Source organism: Canis lupus, chromosome 5, assembly GCF_048164855.1.
Source record: "Canis lupus baileyi chromosome 5, mCanLup2.hap1, whole genome shotgun sequence".
In the NCBI taxonomy this organism is placed as follows: domain Eukaryota; kingdom Metazoa; phylum Chordata; class Mammalia; order Carnivora; family Canidae; genus Canis; species Canis lupus.
Window position 1 is genome coordinate 222,302 of NC_132842.1, and position 23,049 is coordinate 245,350.

Here is a 23,049-nt window from a genome sequence, read left to right on the forward strand (position 1 = left end):
TTCCCAACTGGTCCCCAAATTCTAAATCTAATCCCGCTACCCACTCTCAAGTGAAAGCTGAATACGAGCCTAAAAGAAATTATTTCCTCCTAATTCTCTTTCTTATTTATATGTGGCTTTGGTTAGAGGAAGAATGCAAAAATGTCTTGCTGAAAGATGCTCTGTTTGGTGGTAGGTTGCATGAAAGGAGTAAACACAAAGTAAATTTTACCACAAAATTATTTTTGAAAAATCAGAACTATGGTGAAATCATGAGGACACTGAACTCTCTCTGATTCTTTACCTTTTTTGCTCTGTTTTCTAGTAGCAGTGATTCACACAGGCCATGGAGCATAGAATTCTCTAACTGAAACATAGCTCCAATATTAATATTTTATCTATTAAGGTCATCTGTCCAAATTCTGTGGATGCTGACTCATTTTTGATCATTGGTTGTGATACAAATGGGCATTTATTATCAACTTTCAAATCCCCAGTTCTTTGACAAGTCTCATTACTGAGGGACAAACTAGAATCACAATCAGAAAAATCTGAAAACAAAGTTTCCTTTATTAGAATGTAAACAACAATACAAACTTAACAAATCTGTACAAATTCTTTTGTTAGAGAAACAGCCACAAGGCCTGCTCTTCTCCCAGACACACTACTTACTACTCATTCGTAGCTAATTATATTTTTATATGTCCTATACTTGGCATTCACACAGATGAATTTAACTCTCTCTCATTTTCTTTTTTATTCTCTGTTATTACACAGTTTAATTCACTCACCAAGCTCTATTACATATTCTATATTCCATAAAAGCTCTGTCCATTAATAATTAAGAGTCTTCAAGGTCTGAATGTTTTTAGTAACAAAACTGATGTCTAATCATTTATTTTATGTTTAAATATGCATTTTGTGTTCTAAAGACGTGAGATTTAAAAAACTTGTGATGAATGGTACTACTTTAATAATAATGAGATGGTCTCTCCTCAATGCACCAACATCCTCAGAATTTAATTTTTGGACAAATATCATATTTATATGAGAAATCAAAGACTTGGGTAATATAATCCTTTCCATGTAAAAACAAAATAAGTCTCAGTCCACACTGAGATCCAAAAACAGAAACAGAAAATGCCATGAAACAGCCATGAAACAGAAAATGAATATATAACAAAACTATTGTCCCTTTGTAAACAAGATTGGTCTGATTTAAACCTTTTAAGACAAGGGAAACAAAAAAGCAAGAAATGCAGAAATGAAACTTTAATGCCCATTTCATCACAAGGGCCCCTTTATCATTTTGCATCCATGAACCCTGTACATGGTTTAAATCAGTTCTCCCATGTCATCTGAGAATCCCCAGAGTCCCAAGATCCATCGATTCACAAAATCCAAGAGGTGAAAACTATCTTCACAAGCATACTAAATGCTATTTGACATTTCCACTCTCATTTCCTTATTAAGTGTACAATAAAGTTTTCTAAAGATAAAATGTGTGATAGCATTGCAACTCGCATGATCAGTGGATCACAGCTCTAATGGCTAACAACATGAGATTGTGTATCCTTGTGTTTTAAATGTTTTAATTTCTAAGATTGTAAATATCAACAGATATAACCCACTTAAGCAGACGTTCTTTGGAATGCTCAATAATTTTTAAATAGTAGAAAAGAACCCTAGGCCGAAAAGGTTCAGAATTACTTTTTTAAAAGATTGTGTCTACCAAATATTAAGATACAACTAATTCCGTCCCACATTTCTAATAATCAAAGTCACCACACACACACACACAATCAGAACAAGTGTTTGGCTTAAAATGATCAATATAACAACACAAAGATGAAATGAAGTTTTAACTTCATTTAACACAACTGACATGTTAGCAAGTGAAGCTTTACTCTGGGTAAAAGTCAGAATTCAAATAAGTATGGTGAACACCAGAAAAATCTTAGAGTCTAATAATTAACTTCTGGGAACCCCTTAGAAGTAAAGGAATTCCAAACCAGGGACATTAGGGTTTCAAAACTTAAAAGTAGAAACTTGAACTAAAGCTTACATTTTTAAAATCTCTTTTTCTTATGCTTGTAAATATCTTTTGTTCAAACGTGGATATCAGCAATGACATCTACCTTATTTATGTCACATCCTTCGATTAAATTTGTCTCACATACACACACACACACACACACACACACACACACACAAAGAAGAATTTGGTATAAGAAGACGATGGGCATTTCAACAGTTTAGTGCACATCTTTCCACAGGTATATTTGTACTGTAAAATTTACCTGATCTGGGTGTTTGTTTATCACTCGTTGCGACTGCTTCATTAGGAACAGAATCTTTCACTTTAGTGGTAGACTGGATGGGTATTGAAACAATATGATTAAAACAATGTGCATTTCATACAATCTGTAGTTAAAAATTCAAAATAAAAATACAAAAGCTTTACCTTCCAGTGAAGAAGATCTTTTCCAGGAGAATCTAAAACACAAAAGGGACATGTAGTTAATTATACGTAAATATGAAAGCCAACTATACATTCATGCAGTTAGGATTAAGCTGAATCCTCATGCTTGGCTTTGAAAGTGATTACATTAGGCTTTGGTCTTGATTCTAGAGACAGGAAGGTGGATTAAGACAGCAACAAGACAGAAATAGGAACCCATTATAAATACTATAAAAAATAGAAATATATGTTCAACATAATATGCAGTTAGGATTCCAAAAGTAAGATGATGTTTCAAATGAAATAACTAAAACAGAAATCACTAAACGTTGCACATATACCAACGTGAACATGCTGATTGATGGGGGAGAAAAGCAATCTTTAATCAGAGGAACAAATGAGGACTCTGAGAGGATAAACGTGAAAGCTGAAGGCAACAGCACATCCTGATTGCAGTACAGCAGAATCATCGATACCATTCTACTACAAGTATTTACCATGTTCTTCAATTTGTCCCATAATTTAGGCAGTACGCAGTTATGATGAATGCATAATTTATTGAATGCGTAATTTATTTGTCACCAAAAACAGTGTTATGAATTGATCAGCCTGGATATACTTGTAGGATAATAGTCAATAAAAGTATTCGTTTTTGTCTATACCCATGTGGGCCACTGGTATGCCTACATTTCTTGTATCCTCTAGTTTAGCCATGTTAAAGTTTCTTGACCCATGCACGCAAGAAGGTATATAAAACACATCTAAGAAATAATGTATAATAAGCTTTCAATATGGAACCATGACTATCAAACTGAAAAAAAATCAATTTAATTGCCACCGAATTTTTAGATACTAAAAATCTTTTGTATTTCAAAATCAGTGTCATATTTATTGATAGTAACAATTTTAACATTTAAGGAATGGACCCTATGATTTCTTTATTTTCCAAAATTAGTTTGATTTGGTAGACTATGTCAGTCTTGAAAAGGTTTCTTTGAAACAGTTATCATCCCCCAAAATGAGCTATCTGAAAAAGAGAACACCCATGCTTCCATATTCAAATTAGTCTCATTTGAATAATGAATATTGAAGCAACATATATCTTTGAGGTCCAATAGATTTGAGGAAGATGAATGGTGGCTATGTTTTATCCCAAGTCTAGCACTCCATTTGCTCTCAGTATTCTTTGTGGAGCAGCTGTGATCTAATCTGTTTCAGTAGAAATAAACTCAAGGTATCTAAAAAGTGAGTTCTCGGGCAGCCCCGGTGGACCAAGGGTTGGTGCCACCATCGGCCCAGGGTGTGATGCTGGAGACCCAGGATCCAGCCCCACGTTGGGATCCCTGTATGGAGCCTGCTTCTCCCTCTGCCTCTCTCTATGTCTGTCATAAAAAAAAAGTGAATTCTCTAGAGTTTCCTCACCAACTCCAAAATTTCCTAGCTAAGACTTCTTTCATTTTTCCCTCTTTCCCTTCACTATCCCGTCTTCAAAAGTAATTTCTGGGGGCACCTGGGTGGCCCCAGTCAGTTGTGAGTCTAGCTCTTGATTTCAGCTCAGGTCATGATCTCGGTGTCCTGGGATTAAGTCCCATGGTGGGCTCCTCACTCAGCAGGGAGTCTGCTTAAGGACTCTCTCTCCCTCTCCCTTTGCCCCCTCCCTGCTCACTCACTCTCTAACATAAATAAATAAATCTTTTTAAAAAGTAATTCATGATCTATGGTCTTGATTTTTTTTTTGCTTTTACAACCGTTTTATGGATTTTCTCCACCACTTCTTTCCTCTTTGTTTAGCAATAGTATCTTACATCTATGCCTTCTATTTCTGTATCTCCTGCTCCCCTCTGGTTATAAACATGTTCAGAAATAAAAACAAAATAATGCTTTTTCTTGACCTTGTTATGTCTTGAACTATCCAACAGCTCTTCCAGATTTCTCTACAGGAAAGTCTATACCCATGCTACTGAGCACATGACCCAAGGACCACAGACACTGGCATCACCTGAGAGGTCAAAATGCAGATTCCAGACCTGATGTTCAGTGTGCATTTTTAACAAGGTCTCAGGCAATTCCCTACAATTTGAGAAATCCTGGGTCATACTGAACGCTGCCGCTGTATTACTTTACCTTAACCTTCTAGGATCAAGCCTCAAGTTCATCACTATCAATTCTGAAAGTGAAGATGTATTAAAAGTCATAAATGTTCTAACGGACTTTTTATCAGGGCTAAAGCTTCCTTGATCTCCACCTAATTGACCCTGCTCTCTTTTTCCTTCCAATTCTTTTTCATTTTTTGCACGAAATGATACTAACTTATGAAGTACCACCATTTTATATGACATTGAGGTACACATTAATTTATTTAAAAGATGTTTTCATTTATTTGACACAGAGAGCGCGTGCACAAGCAGGCAGAGCAGCAGACAAAGGGAGAGGGAAAAGCAGGCTCCCAGCTCAGCACGGCTCCATCCCAGGTCCCGGGGATCATGGCCCAAGGCAAAAGCAGACCTTCAATTGACTGAGCCACCCAGGCACCCCTAACATACATACATTTATAGCTGACTAGGACATAGCTCTACATAATCAGCTAGGTCAATCCATAATGTCTTCCCAACAGCGAGAAAAACTGTTAAGAGTGGGAAAATTTTGGTATACTACTCTGACAAGTTTTGGTACTGGAAGCTCACCTGATATCCCCACATTTCAAATAATTTGCTCCTCCTTTTATTTTTTTAAAGATTTTATTTATTTATTCATGAGAGACACAGAGAGACAGAGGGAGAGAGAGACAGAGACAGAGAGAGGCAGAGACACAGGCAGAGAGAGAAGCAGGCTCCATGCAGGGAACCTGATGTGGGACTTGATCCCGGGACTCCAGGATCATGTCCTGGGCTGAAGGCAGGCACCAAACCACTGAACTACCCAGGGATACCTTGCTCTTCCTCCTAAAAAAATTCTCTCATTTGACCACCTTCCACTATAAAGCGTTGCTTATATTCCTCCATTTACTCCCTGTACTCTCAGCCATTCTCATCATTCCCTCTTTGCTCTTTTCCAACTATTTCCAGGCATTCCTTAGGTCTTGGAATACCTGGAAATGGAACCAGTAATTTAGCTCCTTTAGCCGTACTCTCAATTTAATCTGCAGCTGACACCTGATAAAATATAGAACTCCCCTCCTTTTCTCATCTTTCTCCTTTCTATGCATGTAATAGGTGATTTTCTTTGGAAATTAGGATACATGAGAATTTCTGTTTTAAATCAACATTCTGTCAAATGACTTTTTATAAAATACAATTCTTACCTTCTACTTGTTCACTGAATATACTTTGCCCTTGTTGATCTGCAGCTCCAGGTAAACAATCAACAGATTTCTTTGGAAGTCTTGCAGAAATACTCTGTTAAAATTAACATCAATAATGAGTTGCATAAAGATTTCCAAATCCTTTTCTAAGAAAATATTCAAATGTTCTACTTTAATCACAATCAGACATACAAATAAGAAAAGCATGTATTGAAAACCAACACATTTAAAAACCTCATCTATGCTATCTCAATTAAGTGCACCTTTTCATCTTCATTTGGCCATTAACTCTAACTGAACATGGAAGGACAGAGTAAATATTTTCACAGACAAGAAGACTGACTTATAAGTACATTTCAACAAGGAAATAACAAAACACCTAACTCTACTTTGTGTTTTCCACCAGGATAAAAGGACAGTAAAACTATTGAAACAAATTCTTTAATAAGTACATTTGCTATAAATTTAAACTGTTCCTAATGGCAGAAAGTTTTTTAGACTTAAAATAAGATACTTGGCATGATAAGAAACCTCGGAGTACATCATGTTGAGTATAAACAGAACACTGTGGTAGCTGCTGCTTCATTTAGATAAACAAAGGCTTGGAATTTTCATTGGTAGGAAAAAATGGTTGAATGAAATGGCAAAGTAGGAAGAAAAACTTTTCTTGAAATTATGTCTAAATAATATCAAAAGATTTTAGATATAGGTATGAAATGCTTCAAAAAGTATAGTAAGCTTTCAGAAAGGAAGAATAAGAACATTCATTGAGGGCAACCCTGCTGGGACCCCTCTCACTCCTAAGAGCTTTCTCTGTATCTTTACTGAATAAACTTCTTTCATTTTACTCACACACATAAAAAGAACATTTACTGATTAATCACCTAAATGGTACCAGGCATTTGTTTTAGTACACAGTTTCTTTTCTACACACAAAAATAACAATGATTATAACAATGGAGTGGGTCTTCCTGCTTCCCGGTCACTTCTAAGACATTAGAGTAAAAGGAACAGATGTGTTCCATGGTCTCTCTGTCCAGAATGTCCTTCTTCAAGACATTCTTGCGACTGATCCTTCCCACCCGTCACTTGGCAGCTCTGGCACACTCAGAGAGACTTTTTCTCACTACCAAAATTCCACTCCCATTCGCATCCCCATCCTAACTACAAATGCCTCCAATATTCCCTAAACTAACATTTCCATTTTTTTTTTACATGAAATGCTTACAGTGACTTATAATGGATCAGAGTTTCCTTATTTTTCTGCTCCTACCACTACAACCTGTACAGCCTGGTCATAGTTAGTATTCAGTAACATAAATGTATTTAAGGTCGAAACACTGAAAATCATCTCACTGAGGGGGTGCCTGGGTGGCTCAGTCAGTTGAGCATCTAAATCTTGATCTCAACTCAGGTCATGGGTCTCAGAGTCGTGAGATCGAACCCCACATTGGACTCTGTGTTGAGCATGAAGCAAAGTTAGGATTCTCTCTCTCCCTCTCCCTCTGCCTCTGCTCCTCCCTGCCCGCTCACATGTGTGTGCGCACTCTCTCTCTCTCTCTAAAACATAATCATCATCCTCATCTCACTGAGAAGGTCTAAGTACCAAATCTTGAAGAATGCAAGGGCTGAGGGTATTGATGGCCAGACAGTCAAATATCCACAAATGACTTTTGATTCCCCCAAAACTTAGCTACTCATCTCTTATTTCCTACTTTAAGAGCAATTAGACTTAAAAATAGGAAACGTATATATGAAAAACCAAAACATTTCAATAAAAGACTCATATATATGCTCTCTAGATCTAAGCTACTTCTTAACCCTCATTTGGCCCTGAGCATGGAAGGTCAAGTAAATTATAACCTGATGTTGACCTTACCAATAACTGAAAGGCAATGAACAAGCTTTGTATATTATATGTACTATACACTGTATCCTTAAAATATAAAGAAAAGGTTATTAAGAAAATCATAAGGAAGATAAAATATATTAAGAAAATACTTATCGAGAAGCATCTGTAAGTGGACACACAGTTCAAGCCCATCTTTTTTTTTTAATTTTTATTTATTTATGATAGTCACAGAGAGAGAGAGGCAGAGAAATAGGCAGAGGGAGAAGCAGGCTCCATGCACCGGGAGCCCGATGTGGGATTCGATCCCGGGTCTCCAGGATCGCGCCCTGGGCCAAAGGCAGGCGCTAAACCACTGCGCCACCCAGGGATCCCAAGCCCATCTTGCTCAAGGGCCAACTGTACACCTACACAATGTCTCTAATCACAGGCTACTGAAACTTAACATACCCCAAATTACAAATCCACCTGTACACTCTAACTTTCCCATTCTTTTCTTAACACTTGCCATTTTACTGTCCTTCAGAAATCTTCACATTTAAAAACCATGCCCTCTATATTTAGTAAGTCACTCAAATACTGCTGTGATCATTTTTTGTCTCATATTTCTAGAGCATTCTTTACAGCTCACAAAGTGGGTGATCACCTTTGTTACCACATTTGGTCATGACACACACCCAAGGGGTAAGTATTAGTATCATTTTTATGAATGAGGTCACTGACATTCAAACAGGTTAAACAAGTTTTTCTGAGATCCCACAGCAAGTAAGTGACAGAACCAGGATGGTAGCACATCTTTTGACTTCAAATACAGTGCTCACACCATTGTAGAGCAGCTGCCTCTACTAAGACATAGGCCCGTTTTACCTTCTTCCATAGGTGTCACCATAGAATAGGTCATAATTACTTTATACTATGTTACTATAAGTAGGGCAGCCACAAAGATACTCAATGCATGCTATTTTAACTATCCCAAATGTTTTTACCTTTTAAAGTACCACTAAATCATGGGGACCTCGATGGCTGAGTCAGTTCTGGGATCAAGTCCCAAGTCATCAGCCTCCCTGCTGAGGGGGGAGCCTGCTTCTTCCTCTCCCTTTGTCCCTTACCCTGCTCATGCATGTGTACTCTCTCTTAAATAAATAAATAAATAAATAAATAAATAAATAAATGAATAAATAAATAAATTCTTTACAAAAATAAATGAACAACGTACCACTAAACCACATTGTTATTATACTCCCACTGCTCCTTGTAGATCTACCTGACAATCCAAATATAATACTTTTAGGGTGCCTGGATGTCTCCGTTGGTTGAGCATCCAATACTTGGTGTCAACTCAGGTCATGATCTCATGGTCATGGAATCAAGCCCTGTGATGGGCCCTGCACTCAGACTGAAGTCCGCTTCAGATTCTGTCTCCTTCTCCCTCCCACTCACTCTCTCAATAAATAAATACATAAAAGCTTTTAATAAACCTTTACATATATAGTTAATATATAAATTATGATATTATACATTATGCATAATACACAAACTATATATAAATGTGTTATATATAAAATAGAATATGGAAATTATATGATACACATATATGCTAATAAATTTAATGTATAAACATAATATATATGATTTATACTTCTAAAAAACTATAATCCAAACTCTGTCTAGATCACATTAGAAGTTTTGCACATCCATACACACCACAGAATCATACATTTCACCATAGGTTGACCTAGAGTTTTTCTTTAGCTTTTTAGATAACTTTAAAACCCAAACTTGGGATATCTGGGTGGCTCAGTGATTGAGCATCTGTCTTCAGCTCTGGACGTGATCCCAGAGTCCTGGGATTGGGTTCCACGTGGGGCTCCCTGTGTGGATCCTGCTTCTCCCTCTGCCTCTCTGTGTGTCTCTCATGAGTAAATGGATGAAATATAGAAATAAAAAAAGATTCCTTAACACAATTTTTAAAAAGATTTTATTTATTCATGAGAAACACACACACACACACACAGAGGCAGAGACACAGGCAGAGGGAGAAGCAGGCTCCCCATAGGGACCCCAATGTGGGACTCAATCCCTGGACCCTGGGACTGTGCCCGGAGCAGAAAGCAGATGCTCAACCACTGAGCCACCCAGGCGTCCTGATTCCTTAACACTTCTAAGCTCAGTTTTCTGCCATACTACCACACACCTTTCACTAAGTTAAGCTTGCAAATTAGCAGAACTCTATTACTATATTTATCACATAATTATCAATTACAGGTAAAAGGTATAAGGAATTTATTTTTATGGGCAAATGCAGACATGATATTTTTTTATTTTTTTATTTTTTTAAAGAATTATTTATTTATTTATCTATGAGAGACACACACACAGAGAGAGGCAGAGACATAGGCAGAGGGAGAGGGAGAAGCAGGCTCCATGCAGGGAGCCTGATGTGGGACTTGATCCCGGGTCTTCAGGATCACACCCCGGGCTCCAGGCGGCGCTAAACCACTGCACCACTGGGGCTGCCCAGACATGATATTTTAAAATAATAAGAAGACGGTACCTCAGAATCCCAAGGTGAACTATCTTCTCCTCGTCCTAAAGCTGATATCCTATCTGTAAAATATAGTCACAAATACATTAATGAGAACATGTATTACTATGAATTCTAAACACATATATAAGCGCATCCACATTCACAAATATTTCAATAAACCCCCCCCCAAAAAAAAAACAAAAAAAACCAAATATTTCAATAAAATAAAAGTAATAGGAGATAAGATTTTCAGAGGGATGAAACATTTTCAGGAAGAAAAAGTTCACAGTAGTTTGCGATACTTAGATAGTAAAAGAAAAATAACTTCGTGAAATGAAGTGGATAACATATTTGGATCTACATACTTTCATATTGTTTTTTACTAGCATGTAAGCATAGAAAAAAACTCATAGAGGTTCACTAACTTAACACTCATATGATTTTTGTGTGCTCTATCAGCAGAAGTCAAATTGTCATTAACTGCTTGCTCAAATTGTCATTAACTGCTTGCTCTTGTGGAGGACTTTCAATAATATCAATACCATTGTCCTTTTTTCCAATTGCCAGCTTCGTTGCTCCTTCCTATAACACCACCACCACCACCACCACCACACACACACACACACACACACACACACACACACAAAACAGCTTCAAAAAACATCATATTAATCCACCTACTCTCTCACTCCTCAAAAAGACAAATACATACTGTATCTGTCAAGTCATAGGCACTATCCTAGGAGAAGATGGAAATATAAATAAAAGAGGGAGTCTGCCTTATATGCTACTAGGGGGACAGATGGACAAAAACAAATAAGAACAGAAGAGGATCATTGTCTAGTTCTAGAAGTGAAGTGAATAGAGTTCAGTGAAGGCACAAGGAGAAAAATGTTGTATATGGGAAGCTCAGGAAATGCTGCAAAGATAAGGCTTATATCTTGAAAGACAAAGTATACAAGGAGTGTGTGAAGGGCATTCTAGCAAAGGTAGAACGATCAAAAGGATGAAGTAGGAAATAACATAGTAAGTGACAGTAGCTCAGAATGTGGCAAAACTAGGACACAATTATTGGGAATGGGATAAAGAGATATAATTGGAAAATCAGGACTGAACTGAAAAAGACAGAGTCATGCTAAGATATGAACTTTCTCCTTCAGGTATTGGGGAATCCACTAAATAAGCAGGAGTTACATCATCACATATATATTTTAGAAATGTCACTCTAGTACCAATGTAAAGATGAACATAAAGGAACCAAAAGAGAAGAGTATTTCAAAATTATAGATGAGAAAGTGAATTATGGTAATAAGAGGTGAAAAATTGTTAAGCAAGTAAAGATACTGCATGTGGTGGAGTGACTGGATGTGGTTTTTAAGATTTATTTATTTACTTTTGGAGAGAATGAGAGAGTGTGTGCCCATGCAGAGGGAGGGACAGAGGAAGAGGAAGAGAATCCTCAAGCAACCTCTCCACTCTGCACAGAGCCAGACACAGGGCTCAATACCGGGACCATGAGATCATGACCTGAACCAACATTAAGAGTCAGATGCTTAACCAAGGGAGCCACCCCAGTCACCTGGATGTGATGTCACCTAATTTTAGGGAAGTTTAGAGTCCAGGATTTTTTTTCTGCTTCAGTGTTCCAATGGTGCTTTATATTACGGTGGGGAAAACAAATGACAAAGCAGATTTAAAAGTCAGGAAGAGCAAAGAGTCAGAAATAATGTCTTCAGTCTGGGACTTCATCAAATCTGAAGCACCCAGGGGACTTATTAAGAAAGTTTTAGATAAATACATTTGGAGTAGAAAAAAATGACAATACTCAGGAAAACCACATGATGTTAAAAAGTCATCTATAAAACATACTAACCTGGGATCCCTGGGTGGCGCAGCGGTTTGGCGCCTGCCTTTGGCCCAGGGCGCGATCCTGGAGACCCGGGATCGAGTCCCACATCGGGCTCCCGGTGCATGGAGCCTGCTTCTCCCTCTGCCTGTCTCTCTTCCTCTCCCTCTCTCTGTGACTATCATAAATAAAAAAATTAAAAAAAAATAAAATAAAACATACTAACCTGATATAATTAATGTCAACCTACACAAAACTCTGAAATTTTCAAAATAAAAATAAAAGAAGGAAAAAAAATAAAACAAAATAAAAGAAAGGGGGAAAAACCATGGGATTCAGTACTTCACTTATATACTTCAACATTACTTTCTAGAACAGAAAAAAATACTTTTATTAATATACACAAGTAATGAGCACCTGGATGGCTCAGTTGGCTAAGCCAACTTGATTTCGGCTCAGGTCATGATGTCAGGATTGTGACATTGAGATTTACATCAGACTCCACACTCAGCAGGGATCCTGCTTCTCTCCTTCTCTCTGCCCCTCTCCCCACTTCTGAGATAAATAAATCTTTAGAAAAATGCATATATACGTGGGCATGTATTCATTTCTGCACTTTTAAGATAGATACTGAATCCCAGGTCTCCAGGATCAGGTCCTGGACTGAAGGCGGCGCTAAACCACTGAGTCACCCAGGCTGCAACAATATTCCTTATAAAAAAATGAAACTTAAAAGCTAAGATTTAAGTTGTAGAAGAGAAATATTTTAGGGATTACAGAATTTTAAGGCACTTTATGAGAAAAATATAAAACCCCACTTTAAAATTCACATGGTTTCTTATTCCACTGTGAATAGCATACTAATAGCTTTAATTTCCTATCTACATATATAGGATGGTACTTAAAGGCTGGAGAAAGAATCTAATATTAAAATATTAATAATCATGATCATCCAAATTAAAGGTTTAAAGTCTCCAAAGTCATGAATGATTATCAAGCAGGACATAATATTCCATATTCACGGGAGAGAAGAAAAGGCCTTAAACAATCAAATCACTTGTATTTCTGAGTTTCAGATACGAAAGAATTCACAGGTTAAATTTAACAATTTTTGGTGGCACCGGGCTGGCTCACTCACAAGAGTGTGTGACTCGTAATCTCAGCATCTGAGTTTAAGCCCAGCATTGGGTATAGAGATTACTTAAAACAAAATTTAATCTAAAAAATACAAAACAGCGAGTGAAGCCGAGGGGAGCCGACAGCTCCTGAGAAGGCGAGGGGTGTGTGTGCATCCGCCTCTTACTCCTCTCCCTGCAGCCCTCCCTCGAGGCTGGCAACACCTGGGCCCCTCCGCCACCCGCCTGCCTGGGTGGCCTGGCAGGACCTCGCGCCCTGCCCTCGTGGTCGGCGCCACCGCCCCTGCCCCTTGTCCCATCTAGGCGCTGCGGCCAGTCCTGCCCCTCCGGCGCCCACGGCCGGGCCCATGTGCAGCAGTGGCAGCGGCGGGGGCAGGGATCGCTTGGGACTCCCCTTCACTGGGTGCGCGGCCCACCCCGTCGCGGGCCTGCCACCTCCCCGCCCCAGGAAGCAGAATGTGATGAACACGGTGAAGGGAAAGGCGCTGGGAGTGGCTGAGTACCTGACCCAGGTCCTCAAGGAATCAAAATTTAAGGAAACTGGTGTTATCACCCCAGAAGAGATAACTTTCAAATCATCCTGAAAACCTACCAATTTGGTCTGAGATTTAAAGAGAGAACTGAAGTGACACAGTGAGAAAACTCTGCCCTTCTATCAAGTACAACTTGTTTATGGCCACTCTGCACTGAGCAAAATGACTAGAAGGAAAAACTCATCTAAAAAGAAAGAATCAGACACATTCCTCTCCCCCACAGTGTTACAAAATTTGAATTACAATTCAATGTCAGAGAGCCAATAAAGAAGCACAATTATAAAGCTACTGGTGGCTCAAGAAAAAAAGCATAAAGGATTCAAGAGACTTCATGACTGCAGAATTTCGATCTCATCAGGCCGAAATTAAAAATCAATTAAATGAGATGCAATCCAAACTGGAGGTCCTAACGATGGATAACGACGTAGAAGAATGAGTGAGTGACATAGAAGACAAGTTGATGGGATCCCTGGGTGGCACAGAGGTTTGGCGCCTGCCTTTGGCCCAGGGCGCGATCCTGGAGACCCGGGATCGAATCCCACGTCGGGCTCCTGGTGTGTGGAGCCTGCTTCTCCCTCTGCCGGTGTCTCTGCCTCTCTCTCTCTCTCTCTGTGTGACTATCATAAATAAATAAAAATTAAAAAAAAAGACAAGTTGATGCCAAGGAAGGAAACGGAGGAAAAAAGAGAAAAACAATTAAAAGATCCTGAGGACAGGTTAAGGAAAATAAATGACAGCCACAGAAGGAAAAATCTACATTTAATTGGGGTTCCAGAGGGTGCAGAAAGGGACAGAGGTCCAGAAAGTGTGTTTGAACAAAACCTAGCTGAGAAGTTCCCTAACTTGGGGAGGGAAACAGGCATTCAGATCCAGGAGATAGAGAGATCACCACCTAAAATCAATAAAACCTGCTCAACACCTTGACATTTAATAGTGAAGCTTGCAATTCCAAAGATAAAGAGAAGATCCTTAAAGCAGCAAGATACAAGAGATCCCTAACCTGTATGGGGAGAAGTATTAGGATAACAGCAGACCTCTCCACAGAGACCTGGCAGGCCAGAAAGGGCTGGCAGGATACAGTCATGGTCCTAAATGAGAAGAACATGCAGCTGAGAATACTCCATCCCCATCAAGGCTCCCATTTACAATAAAAGGAGAGATAAAGAGCTTCCAAGATAGGCAGGAACTGAAAGAATATGTGACCACGAAAGCAGCTCTGCAAGAAATACTAAGGAGGACTCTGTAAAAGAAAGAAGAAGTCCAAGGAAACAATCCGTAAAAGCAGAGACTGAACAGGTATCATGATGACACTAAACTCGTATCTATAGTAACTCTGAACGTGAATGGGCTTAATGACCCCATCAAAAGGCGCAGGGTTTCAGACTGGATAAAAGAGCAAGACCCATCGATTTCCTGTCTACGAGAGACTCATTTTAGACCTAAGGACACCTACAGCCTGAAAATAAAAGGTTGAAGAACCATTTAACATTCAAATGGTCCTCAAAAGAAAGCAGGGGTAGCTATCCTTATATCAGCTAAATTAAAGTTTATCCCAAAGACTGTAGTGAGAGATGAAGAGGGACATTATATCATACTAAAAGGATCTCTCCAAAAAGAGGACCTAACAATCAGGATATTTATGCCCTGAAAGCGGGAGCTGCCAAGTATATCACTCAATTAATAACGAAAGTTCAGATATACTTAGATATTAATACACTTATATGTGGAGACTTGACTATAGTGCTTTCTGCAATCGACAGATCTTCTAAGAACAACATCTCCAAAGAAACAAGCGCATTAAACGATACACTGGACCAGATGGATTTCACAGATATTTACAGAACTTCACATCCAGACGCAACTGAATACACATTCTTCTCAAGTGCACATGGAACTTTCTCCAGAATAGGCCACATACTGTGTCACAAATCAGGTCTTAAACGATACCAAAAGATTGGGATTGCCCCCTGCATATTTTCAGACCATAATGCTTTGAAACTAGAACTAAACCACAAGAAGAAATATGGAAGGATTTCAAACACGTGGAGGTTAACGACAATCCTGCTAAACGATTAAAGGGTCAACCAGGAAATTAGAGAAGAATTAAAAAGATTCCTGGAAACTAATGAGAATGAAGATACAACCGTTCAAAATCTTTGGGAACAGCAAAAGCAGTCCTGAGGGGGAAATACATCGCAAGACCAGCATCCGTCCCCAAACTGGAAAGAACTCAATGCAAAAGCTAACCTTGCACCTAAAGGAGCTGGAGAAGGAACAGCAACTGAAACCTTCAACCAGCAGAAGAAGACAATTAATAAAGATTCGAGCAGAACTCAATGAGATAGAGACCAGAAGAACTGTGGAACAGATCAACAAAAACCAGGAGTTGGTTCTTTGAAAGAATTAATAAGACAGATAAACTATTAGCCAAACTTATTAAAAAGAAGAGAGAGAAGACCCAAATTAATAAAATCATGAACGAGAGAGGAGGGATCACCACCAACACCAAGGAAATACAAACGATTTTGAAAACTTAGTATGAGCAGCTTTATGCCAATAAATTAGGCAATCGAGAAGAAATGGGTGCATTCCTGGAAAACCACAAACTACAAAACTGCAACAGGAAGACATAGAAAAGCTGAACAGGCCAATAACCAGGGACGAAACTGAAGCAGTCATCAAAAACCTACCAAGACACAAAAGTCCGGGGCCAGATGGCTTCCCAGGGGAATTCTATCAAACGTTTAAAGAACAAACCATACCTATTCCACTAAAGCTGTTATGAAAGATAGAAAGGGATGGAGTACTTCCAAAGTCGTTCTATGAGGCCAGCATCACCTTAATTGCAAAACCAGACACAGACCCCACCAAAAAGGAGAATTATAGACCAATACCCTGATGAACACGGACGCAAAAATTCTCAACAAGATACTAGCCAACAGGATCCGACAATACATTAAGAAGATGATTCACCATGACCCAGTGGGATTTATCCCCGGGATGCAAGGCTGCTTCAACACTTGTAAAGCAATCAATGTGATTCATCACATCAGCAAGAGAAAGAACCAAGAACCACATGATCCTCCCAATAGATGCAGAGAAAGCATTTGACAAAATACAGCATCCATTCCTGATCAAAACTCTTCAGAATGTAAGGATAGAGGGAACATTCCTCAGCATCTTAAAAGCCATCTATGAAAATATCGTTCTCAATGGGGAAACACAGGGAGCCTGTCCCCTAAGATCAGGAACAAGACAGGGATGTCCACTCTCACCACTGCTATTCAACAGAGTACTAGAAGTCCTAGCCTCAGCAATCAGACAACAAAAAGAAACAAAAGGCATTCAAAGTGGCAAAGAGGAAGTCAAACTCTCCCTCTTTGCAGATGACATGATACTGTGCATAGAAAACCCAAAAGAGGGCAGCCTGGGTGGCTCAGCGGTTTAGCGCCTCCTTCGTCCCAGCGCCTGGTCCTGGGGACCCGGGATTGAGTCCCGCGTCCGGCTCCCTATGTGGAGCCTGCTTCTCCCTCTGCCTGTGTCTCTGACTCTCTCTCTCACTGTATCTCATAAATAAATGAATAAAATCTTTTTTTTAATTTTTTTTTTTATTTATGATAGTCACAGAGAGAGAAAGAGAGAGAGGCAGAGACATAGGCAGAGGGAGAAGCAGGCTCCATGCACCGGGAGCCCGATGTGGGATTCGATCCCGGGTCTCCAGGATCGCGCCCTGGGCCAAAGGCAGGCGCCAAACCGCTGCGCCACCCAGGGATCCCCTGAATAAATAAAATCTTAAAAAAAAAAAAGAAAGAAAAAGAAAACCCAAAAGACTCCACCCCAAGATTGCTAGAAATCATACAGCAATTTGGGATTGTGGCAGGATACAAAATCAATGCCCAGAAATCAGGTGCATTTCTATACACGAACAATGAGACTGAAGAAAGAGAAATGAAGGAGTCAATCCCAATTACAATTGCACCCAGGAGCATAAGATACCTAGGAATATACATAACCAAAGAGGTAAAGTGTCTCCACCCTCAAAACTACAGAACACTTCAGAAGGAAATTGAGGAAGACCCAAAGAGATGGAAAAATATGCCATGCTCATAGATTGGAAAAATTTCAATGCTACCCAGGGCAATTTACACATTTAATGCAATCCCTATCAACATACTATGGACCTTCTTCAGAGAGTTGGAACAAATCATCTTAAGATTTGTGTGAAATCGAGACCCCTGGGTGGCGCAGCGGTTTGGCGCCTGCCTTTGCCCCAGGGCGTGATCCTGGAGACCCGGGATCGAATCCCACATCAGGCTCCCAGTGCATGGAGCCTGCTTCTCCCTCTGCCTGTGTCTCTGCCTCTCTCTCTCTCTCTGTATCTGTCATAAATAAATAAAATAAAAAAAAATTTGTGTGAAATCAGAAAAGACCCCAAATAGCTAGGGGAATATTAAAAAAGAAAACCATAGCTGGGGGCATCACAATGCCAGATTTCAGGATGTACTACAAAGCTGTGGTCATCAAGACAGTGTGGTACTGGCATAAAAACAGACACATAGATCAATGGAACAGAATGCAGAATCCGCAAGTGGACTCTCAACTTTATGGTCAACTAATATTCAACAAAGCAGGAAAGACTATCTACTGGAAAAAAGACAGTCTCTTCAATAAATGGTGCTGGGAAAATTGGACAGCCACCTGCAGAAGAATGAAACTGGACCACTTTTTTACACCATACACAAAGATAAACTCAAAATGGATGAAAGATCTAAATGTCAGACAGGAATCCATCAGAATCCTAGAGGAGAACACAGGCAACACCCTTTTTGAACTTGGCCACGGCAACTTCTTGCAAGATACATCCCTGAAGGGAAGAGAAAGCAAAGCAAAAATGAATTATTGGGACTTCATCAAGGTAAGAAGCTTCTGCATAGCAAAAGAAACAGTCAAGAAAACTAAAAGGCACCCTACAGAATGGAAGAAGTTATTTGCAAATGACCTATCAGATAAAGGGCTAGTATCCAAGATCTATAAAGAACTTAGTAAACTCAACAGCAAAGAAACAAACAATCCAATCATGCTATGGGCAAAAGACATGGACAGAAATTTCACAGAGGAAGACACAGACATGGCCAACAAGCACATGAGAAAATACTCCGGATCACTGGCCATCAGGGAAATATAAATCAAAACCAGAATGAGGTATCATCTTCCACCAGTGAGAATGGGCAAAATTAACAAGGCAGGAAACAACAAATGTTGGAGAGGATGTGGAGAAAGGGGAACCCTCTTTCACTGTTGGTAGCAATCTGAACGGGTACAGCCACCCTGGAAAACTGTGTGGAGGTTTCTCAAAGAGTTAACAATAGAACTGCCCTATGACCCAGCAATTGCACTTCTGAGGATTTACCCAAAGGTACAGATGCAGTGAAATGCAGGACACCTGCACCCCAATATTTATAGCAGCAATGTCCACAATAGCCAAACTGTGGAAGGAGCCTCGGTGCCCATCGAAAGATGAATGGATAAAGAAGATGTGGTCTATGTATACAATGGAATATTACTCAGCCATTAGAAATGACAAATACCCACCATTTGCTTTGAGGTGGATGGAACTGGAGGGTATTATGCTGAGCAAAATAAGTCAATTTGAGAAGGACAAACATTATATGTTCTCATTCATTTGGGGAATATAAGAATTGGTGAAAGGGAACATAGGGAGAGGGAAAAAAAAATGAGTGAAAATATCAGTGAGAGTGACAGAATATGAGAGACACCTAACTCTGGGAAATGAATAGGGGTAGTGGAAAGGGAGGTGGGGGGGTTGGGGTGACTGGGTGATGGGCACTGAGGGGGTCACTTGGCAGGATGAGCATTGGGTGTTATGCTAAATGTTGGCAAATGAACTCCAATTAAAAAAAGTTAAAAAAAAAACATAAAATGACAAGAGGCAAGCCACTTTATATTTTAAGAGTAAATAATACACAACACTGAACTCAGAGCAGGAAAATTAATTTTACAAGAGAGTACTTTACCTTGGTACCAGAACTTAAGTCCTCATGTTTTGAAGGCCTTGAATCATCAGTATCAGCTTTGCGGGTACGACTTTACAGCAAAAATAGAAAACAAAGACAAGTTCATTTCTTTAAAAAGAAAAATCGAGTAAAAGTCAGCTGTTTATTAATGAAGTTTCTTGACATACGAAAATTTAGCCTCGTTTTGGTTAAGCTTTTATTTTTAATTCTAGTATCCTTAACATACAGTGTTACATTAGTTTCATATATACAATATAATGATTTGGTAATTCCATACATCACCCAGTGCTCATCATGACTAGTGCATTCCTTAATTCCCATCTCCTATTTCACCCATTCCCCTACCAACATCCCCCCTGGTAACCATCAGTTTGTTCTCTATAGCAGTCTTCTTCTTGGTAAATCTGTCTTTTCTGTCTCCTTCGCTCATTTTTATTTTGTTTCTTACATGTTACTTAGGAGTGAAATCATATTTGTCTTTCTCTGACTTACACTGCTTAGCGTAATACGCTCTAGCTCTCACCATGCAAATGACAAGATGTCATTCTTTTCAATGGCTGAACAATATTCCATTGTGTGTGTGTGTGTGTGTGTATGTGTGTGTGTATATATATGTATATAACCACTTTTTATTCACTAATCCATCAACATGCACACTTAGGCTGATGATTGCAAATAATGCTGTAGTAAAAACATGAGGTGCATGTATCCCTTTGAATTGGTGTGTTTGTCATATCTGGGTAAATACATAGGAGTGCAACTCTTGGATTGTTAGTTTTGTTTTTAACTTTTTGAGGAACCGCCATACGGTTTCCCATGGTGGCTGTCCCAGTTTGCACTTCCACCAAAAGTGCAACAGGGTTCCTTTTTCTCCACATCCTCACCTACACTTGTTTCTTGTGGTTTTGATTTTAGCCATTCTGACAGGTGTGCAGCGCTATCTCATTGTAGTTTTGATTTGCATTTCCCTGATGACGTGTGATGCTGATCATCTTTTTATATATCTGTTGGCCAACTGGACATCTTCTTTGGAAAAATGTCTGATACATTCTGATCATTCTTGACCTGGATTGTGTTTTGGGTGTTGAGATGTATCAGTTCTTTAGATTCTTATACTAACCTTTATCAGATATGTCATATGCAAATGTCTTCTCCCATTCTGTAAGGTTGCCTTTTAGTTTTGTGGATTGATTCCTTCACTGCAAAAGCTTTTGATTTTGATGTAGCCCCAACAGTTTATTTTGCTTTTATTGCTCTTGCCTCAGGAGACATAAAAACAAACAAACAAACAAACAAAAAAACCTGGCTACAGCTAATACCAGAGAGATCATTGCCTGTGCTCTCTTCAAGGATAAAATGGTTTCATGTGATATATTTATATCTTTAAACCATTTTGAATTTATTTTTGTAAATGGTGAAAGAAAGTGGTCCTGTTTCAATCTTTTATATACCCATTCAGTTTTCCTAGCATCATTTATTGAAGGAGACTGCCTTTTCAAACCATTGGATATTCTTTCTTGCTTTGTCAAAGATTAATTAACCATATCATTATAGTTTATTTCTGGATTTTCTATACTATTCTACTGATATTTGTATCCATTTAATGCCAATACTATGCCGTTTTGATTACTACAGCTTTGTAATATAACTTGAAATCTAGCATAGAGATATCTCCAGTTATGTTTTTCTTTTTCCAATATTGCTTTGGCTATTTGAGGTCTTCAGTGGTTCCATATAAATTTAGTGTTGTTTGCTCTAGTTCTGTGAAACATGTCGATGGATTTTAGTAGGCATTGCATTAAATTTGTAGATTGCTTTGGGTCCTATACACAGTTTAACAATAGGTGCTCTTCCAATCTATGAGATGGAATTCTTTCCACGTCTTTGTGTCATCCTCAATTGCTTTCACCAATGTTTTCAGAATACAGGTCTTTCAAAATTTGGCCTCTGTGTTATTTTTTTAACATGTTATTTATTTATTTATTTATTTACTTATTTATTTGAGAGAGAGAGAGAGAGAGAGAGAGAGTGTGTGTGTGCACAGTAGGCAGAGAGGCAGGTGGAGGGAGGGGAAAGAAGCAGGGCCCCTGCTGAGCAGAGAGCCTTATATGTGGCTCTATCCCAGTACCCTGACATCATGACCCAAGCCAAAGGCAGTCGCTTAACCGACTGAGCCAGCCAGGCGCCCCTTGGCCTCTGTTTTTAAAAAGGGTTTAGTTATCTATTTTGCTTTCACCTCTCCTAACCTGTGAAATGCCCAGTAAAGGCCCAGTTTTAGTTCCCATAACTAAGTGTGACAGGTGAGGAATTCTCTGAAATGTCTGACAGCTAACTGGACAAAAGTTAACCACCATGAATTATCACCTTCCACCTGTCAGAATGGCTAGAATCAAAAACACACACTAAAAAATATTGGTGAGGATGCAGAGACTAAGGAATACTCGTGAGCTGGTGATGAGGATAGAAATTGGAGCAGCCACTGTAAAAAACAAAATGGAGTTTCCTTGAAGAAGTACCAATAGAAATACCACATGATCCAGTAATCCACTACTGGGTACTTACTTACCCCCAAAAAAGAAAACACTAATTTGAAAAGACATATGTACCCCAATGTTTACTGCAGCATTATTTACAACAGCCAAGATATGAAAGTAACCCATGTCCATCAACAGATGTATAACACACACACACACACACACACACACACACACACAGAGCAATATTACTCAGCCATAAAAAAGAATGAAACCTTACCATTTGCAACAATGTGGATTACCTGGAGGGTATTAAGCCAAGTGAAATAAGTCAGAGCAAAATAGACAAATACTGTATGATTTCACTTATATGTAGAATCAAAAAAGCAGAACAAATGAACAAACAAGCAAAAAGCAGAACCAGACCCATAAGTACAGAGAATTCTGTATTGCCAGAAGGGAAGTGGGTGGGGGACAGACAAAAATGGGTGAAGGGAAGTGGGAGGTTCAGCATTCCAGGTATAGTAAGTCACAGGGATAAAAGTACAGCATAGGGAATATAGTCAATAGAATTGTAAGAGCAATATGCAGTAACACATGGTAGCTACACTTGTGGTAAGCATGGGGTAACAACATAGACCTGCTGAATCACTATGTTGTACACATGAAACCAACATAACGGTGTGTCAACTATACTTAAATTTTGAAAAGGAACTATCTACAGATGTTAAAGAACAAATTTATATGTTATTACTTGGAATACTATTCCCGAAGAGATTAAAAGATTAAAAATTATAAAATCCAAGTTTCACAAGTCCTGCCTTATTTACGTCCACATAAACTAGCAAGACCTTAAAAATCAAGGGCACTCAGATACCCAAGAAGAGAGACTGCTATAAAAATAGTCC

At 38.9% G+C, this 23,049-nt stretch overlaps 2 protein-coding genes across 2 annotated transcripts in view; both read right to left on the reverse strand.

The window, feature by feature from the left end:
- LOC140633135 (putative coiled-coil domain-containing protein 144B) overlaps positions 1-10,182 on the reverse strand; it is a 30,073-nt gene extending 19,891 nt beyond the window's left edge. Inside the window, exons 1-4 of the mRNA XM_072825153.1 lie at positions 10,145-10,182; positions 5,742-5,835; positions 2,444-2,475; positions 2,280-2,352 (exon numbers count right to left, since the gene is read on the reverse strand). The gene's annotated coding sequence lies outside the window, so the exon portion shown is untranslated. The remainder of the gene's footprint in view (positions 1-2,279; positions 2,353-2,443; positions 2,476-5,741; positions 5,836-10,144) is intronic.
- A 400-nt stretch (positions 10,183-10,582) lies between these two features.
- The window catches only part of LOC140633109 (uncharacterized), a 65,226-nt gene continuing 52,759 nt past the window's right edge, over positions 10,583-23,049 (reverse strand). The window contains exons 13-14 of the mRNA XM_072825138.1: positions 19,668-19,737; positions 10,583-10,699 (exon numbers count right to left, since the gene is read on the reverse strand). Of these exons, the coding sequence (XP_072681239.1) occupies positions 10,583-10,699; positions 19,668-19,737 (187 nt within the window). The remainder of the gene's footprint in view (positions 10,700-19,667; positions 19,738-23,049) is intronic.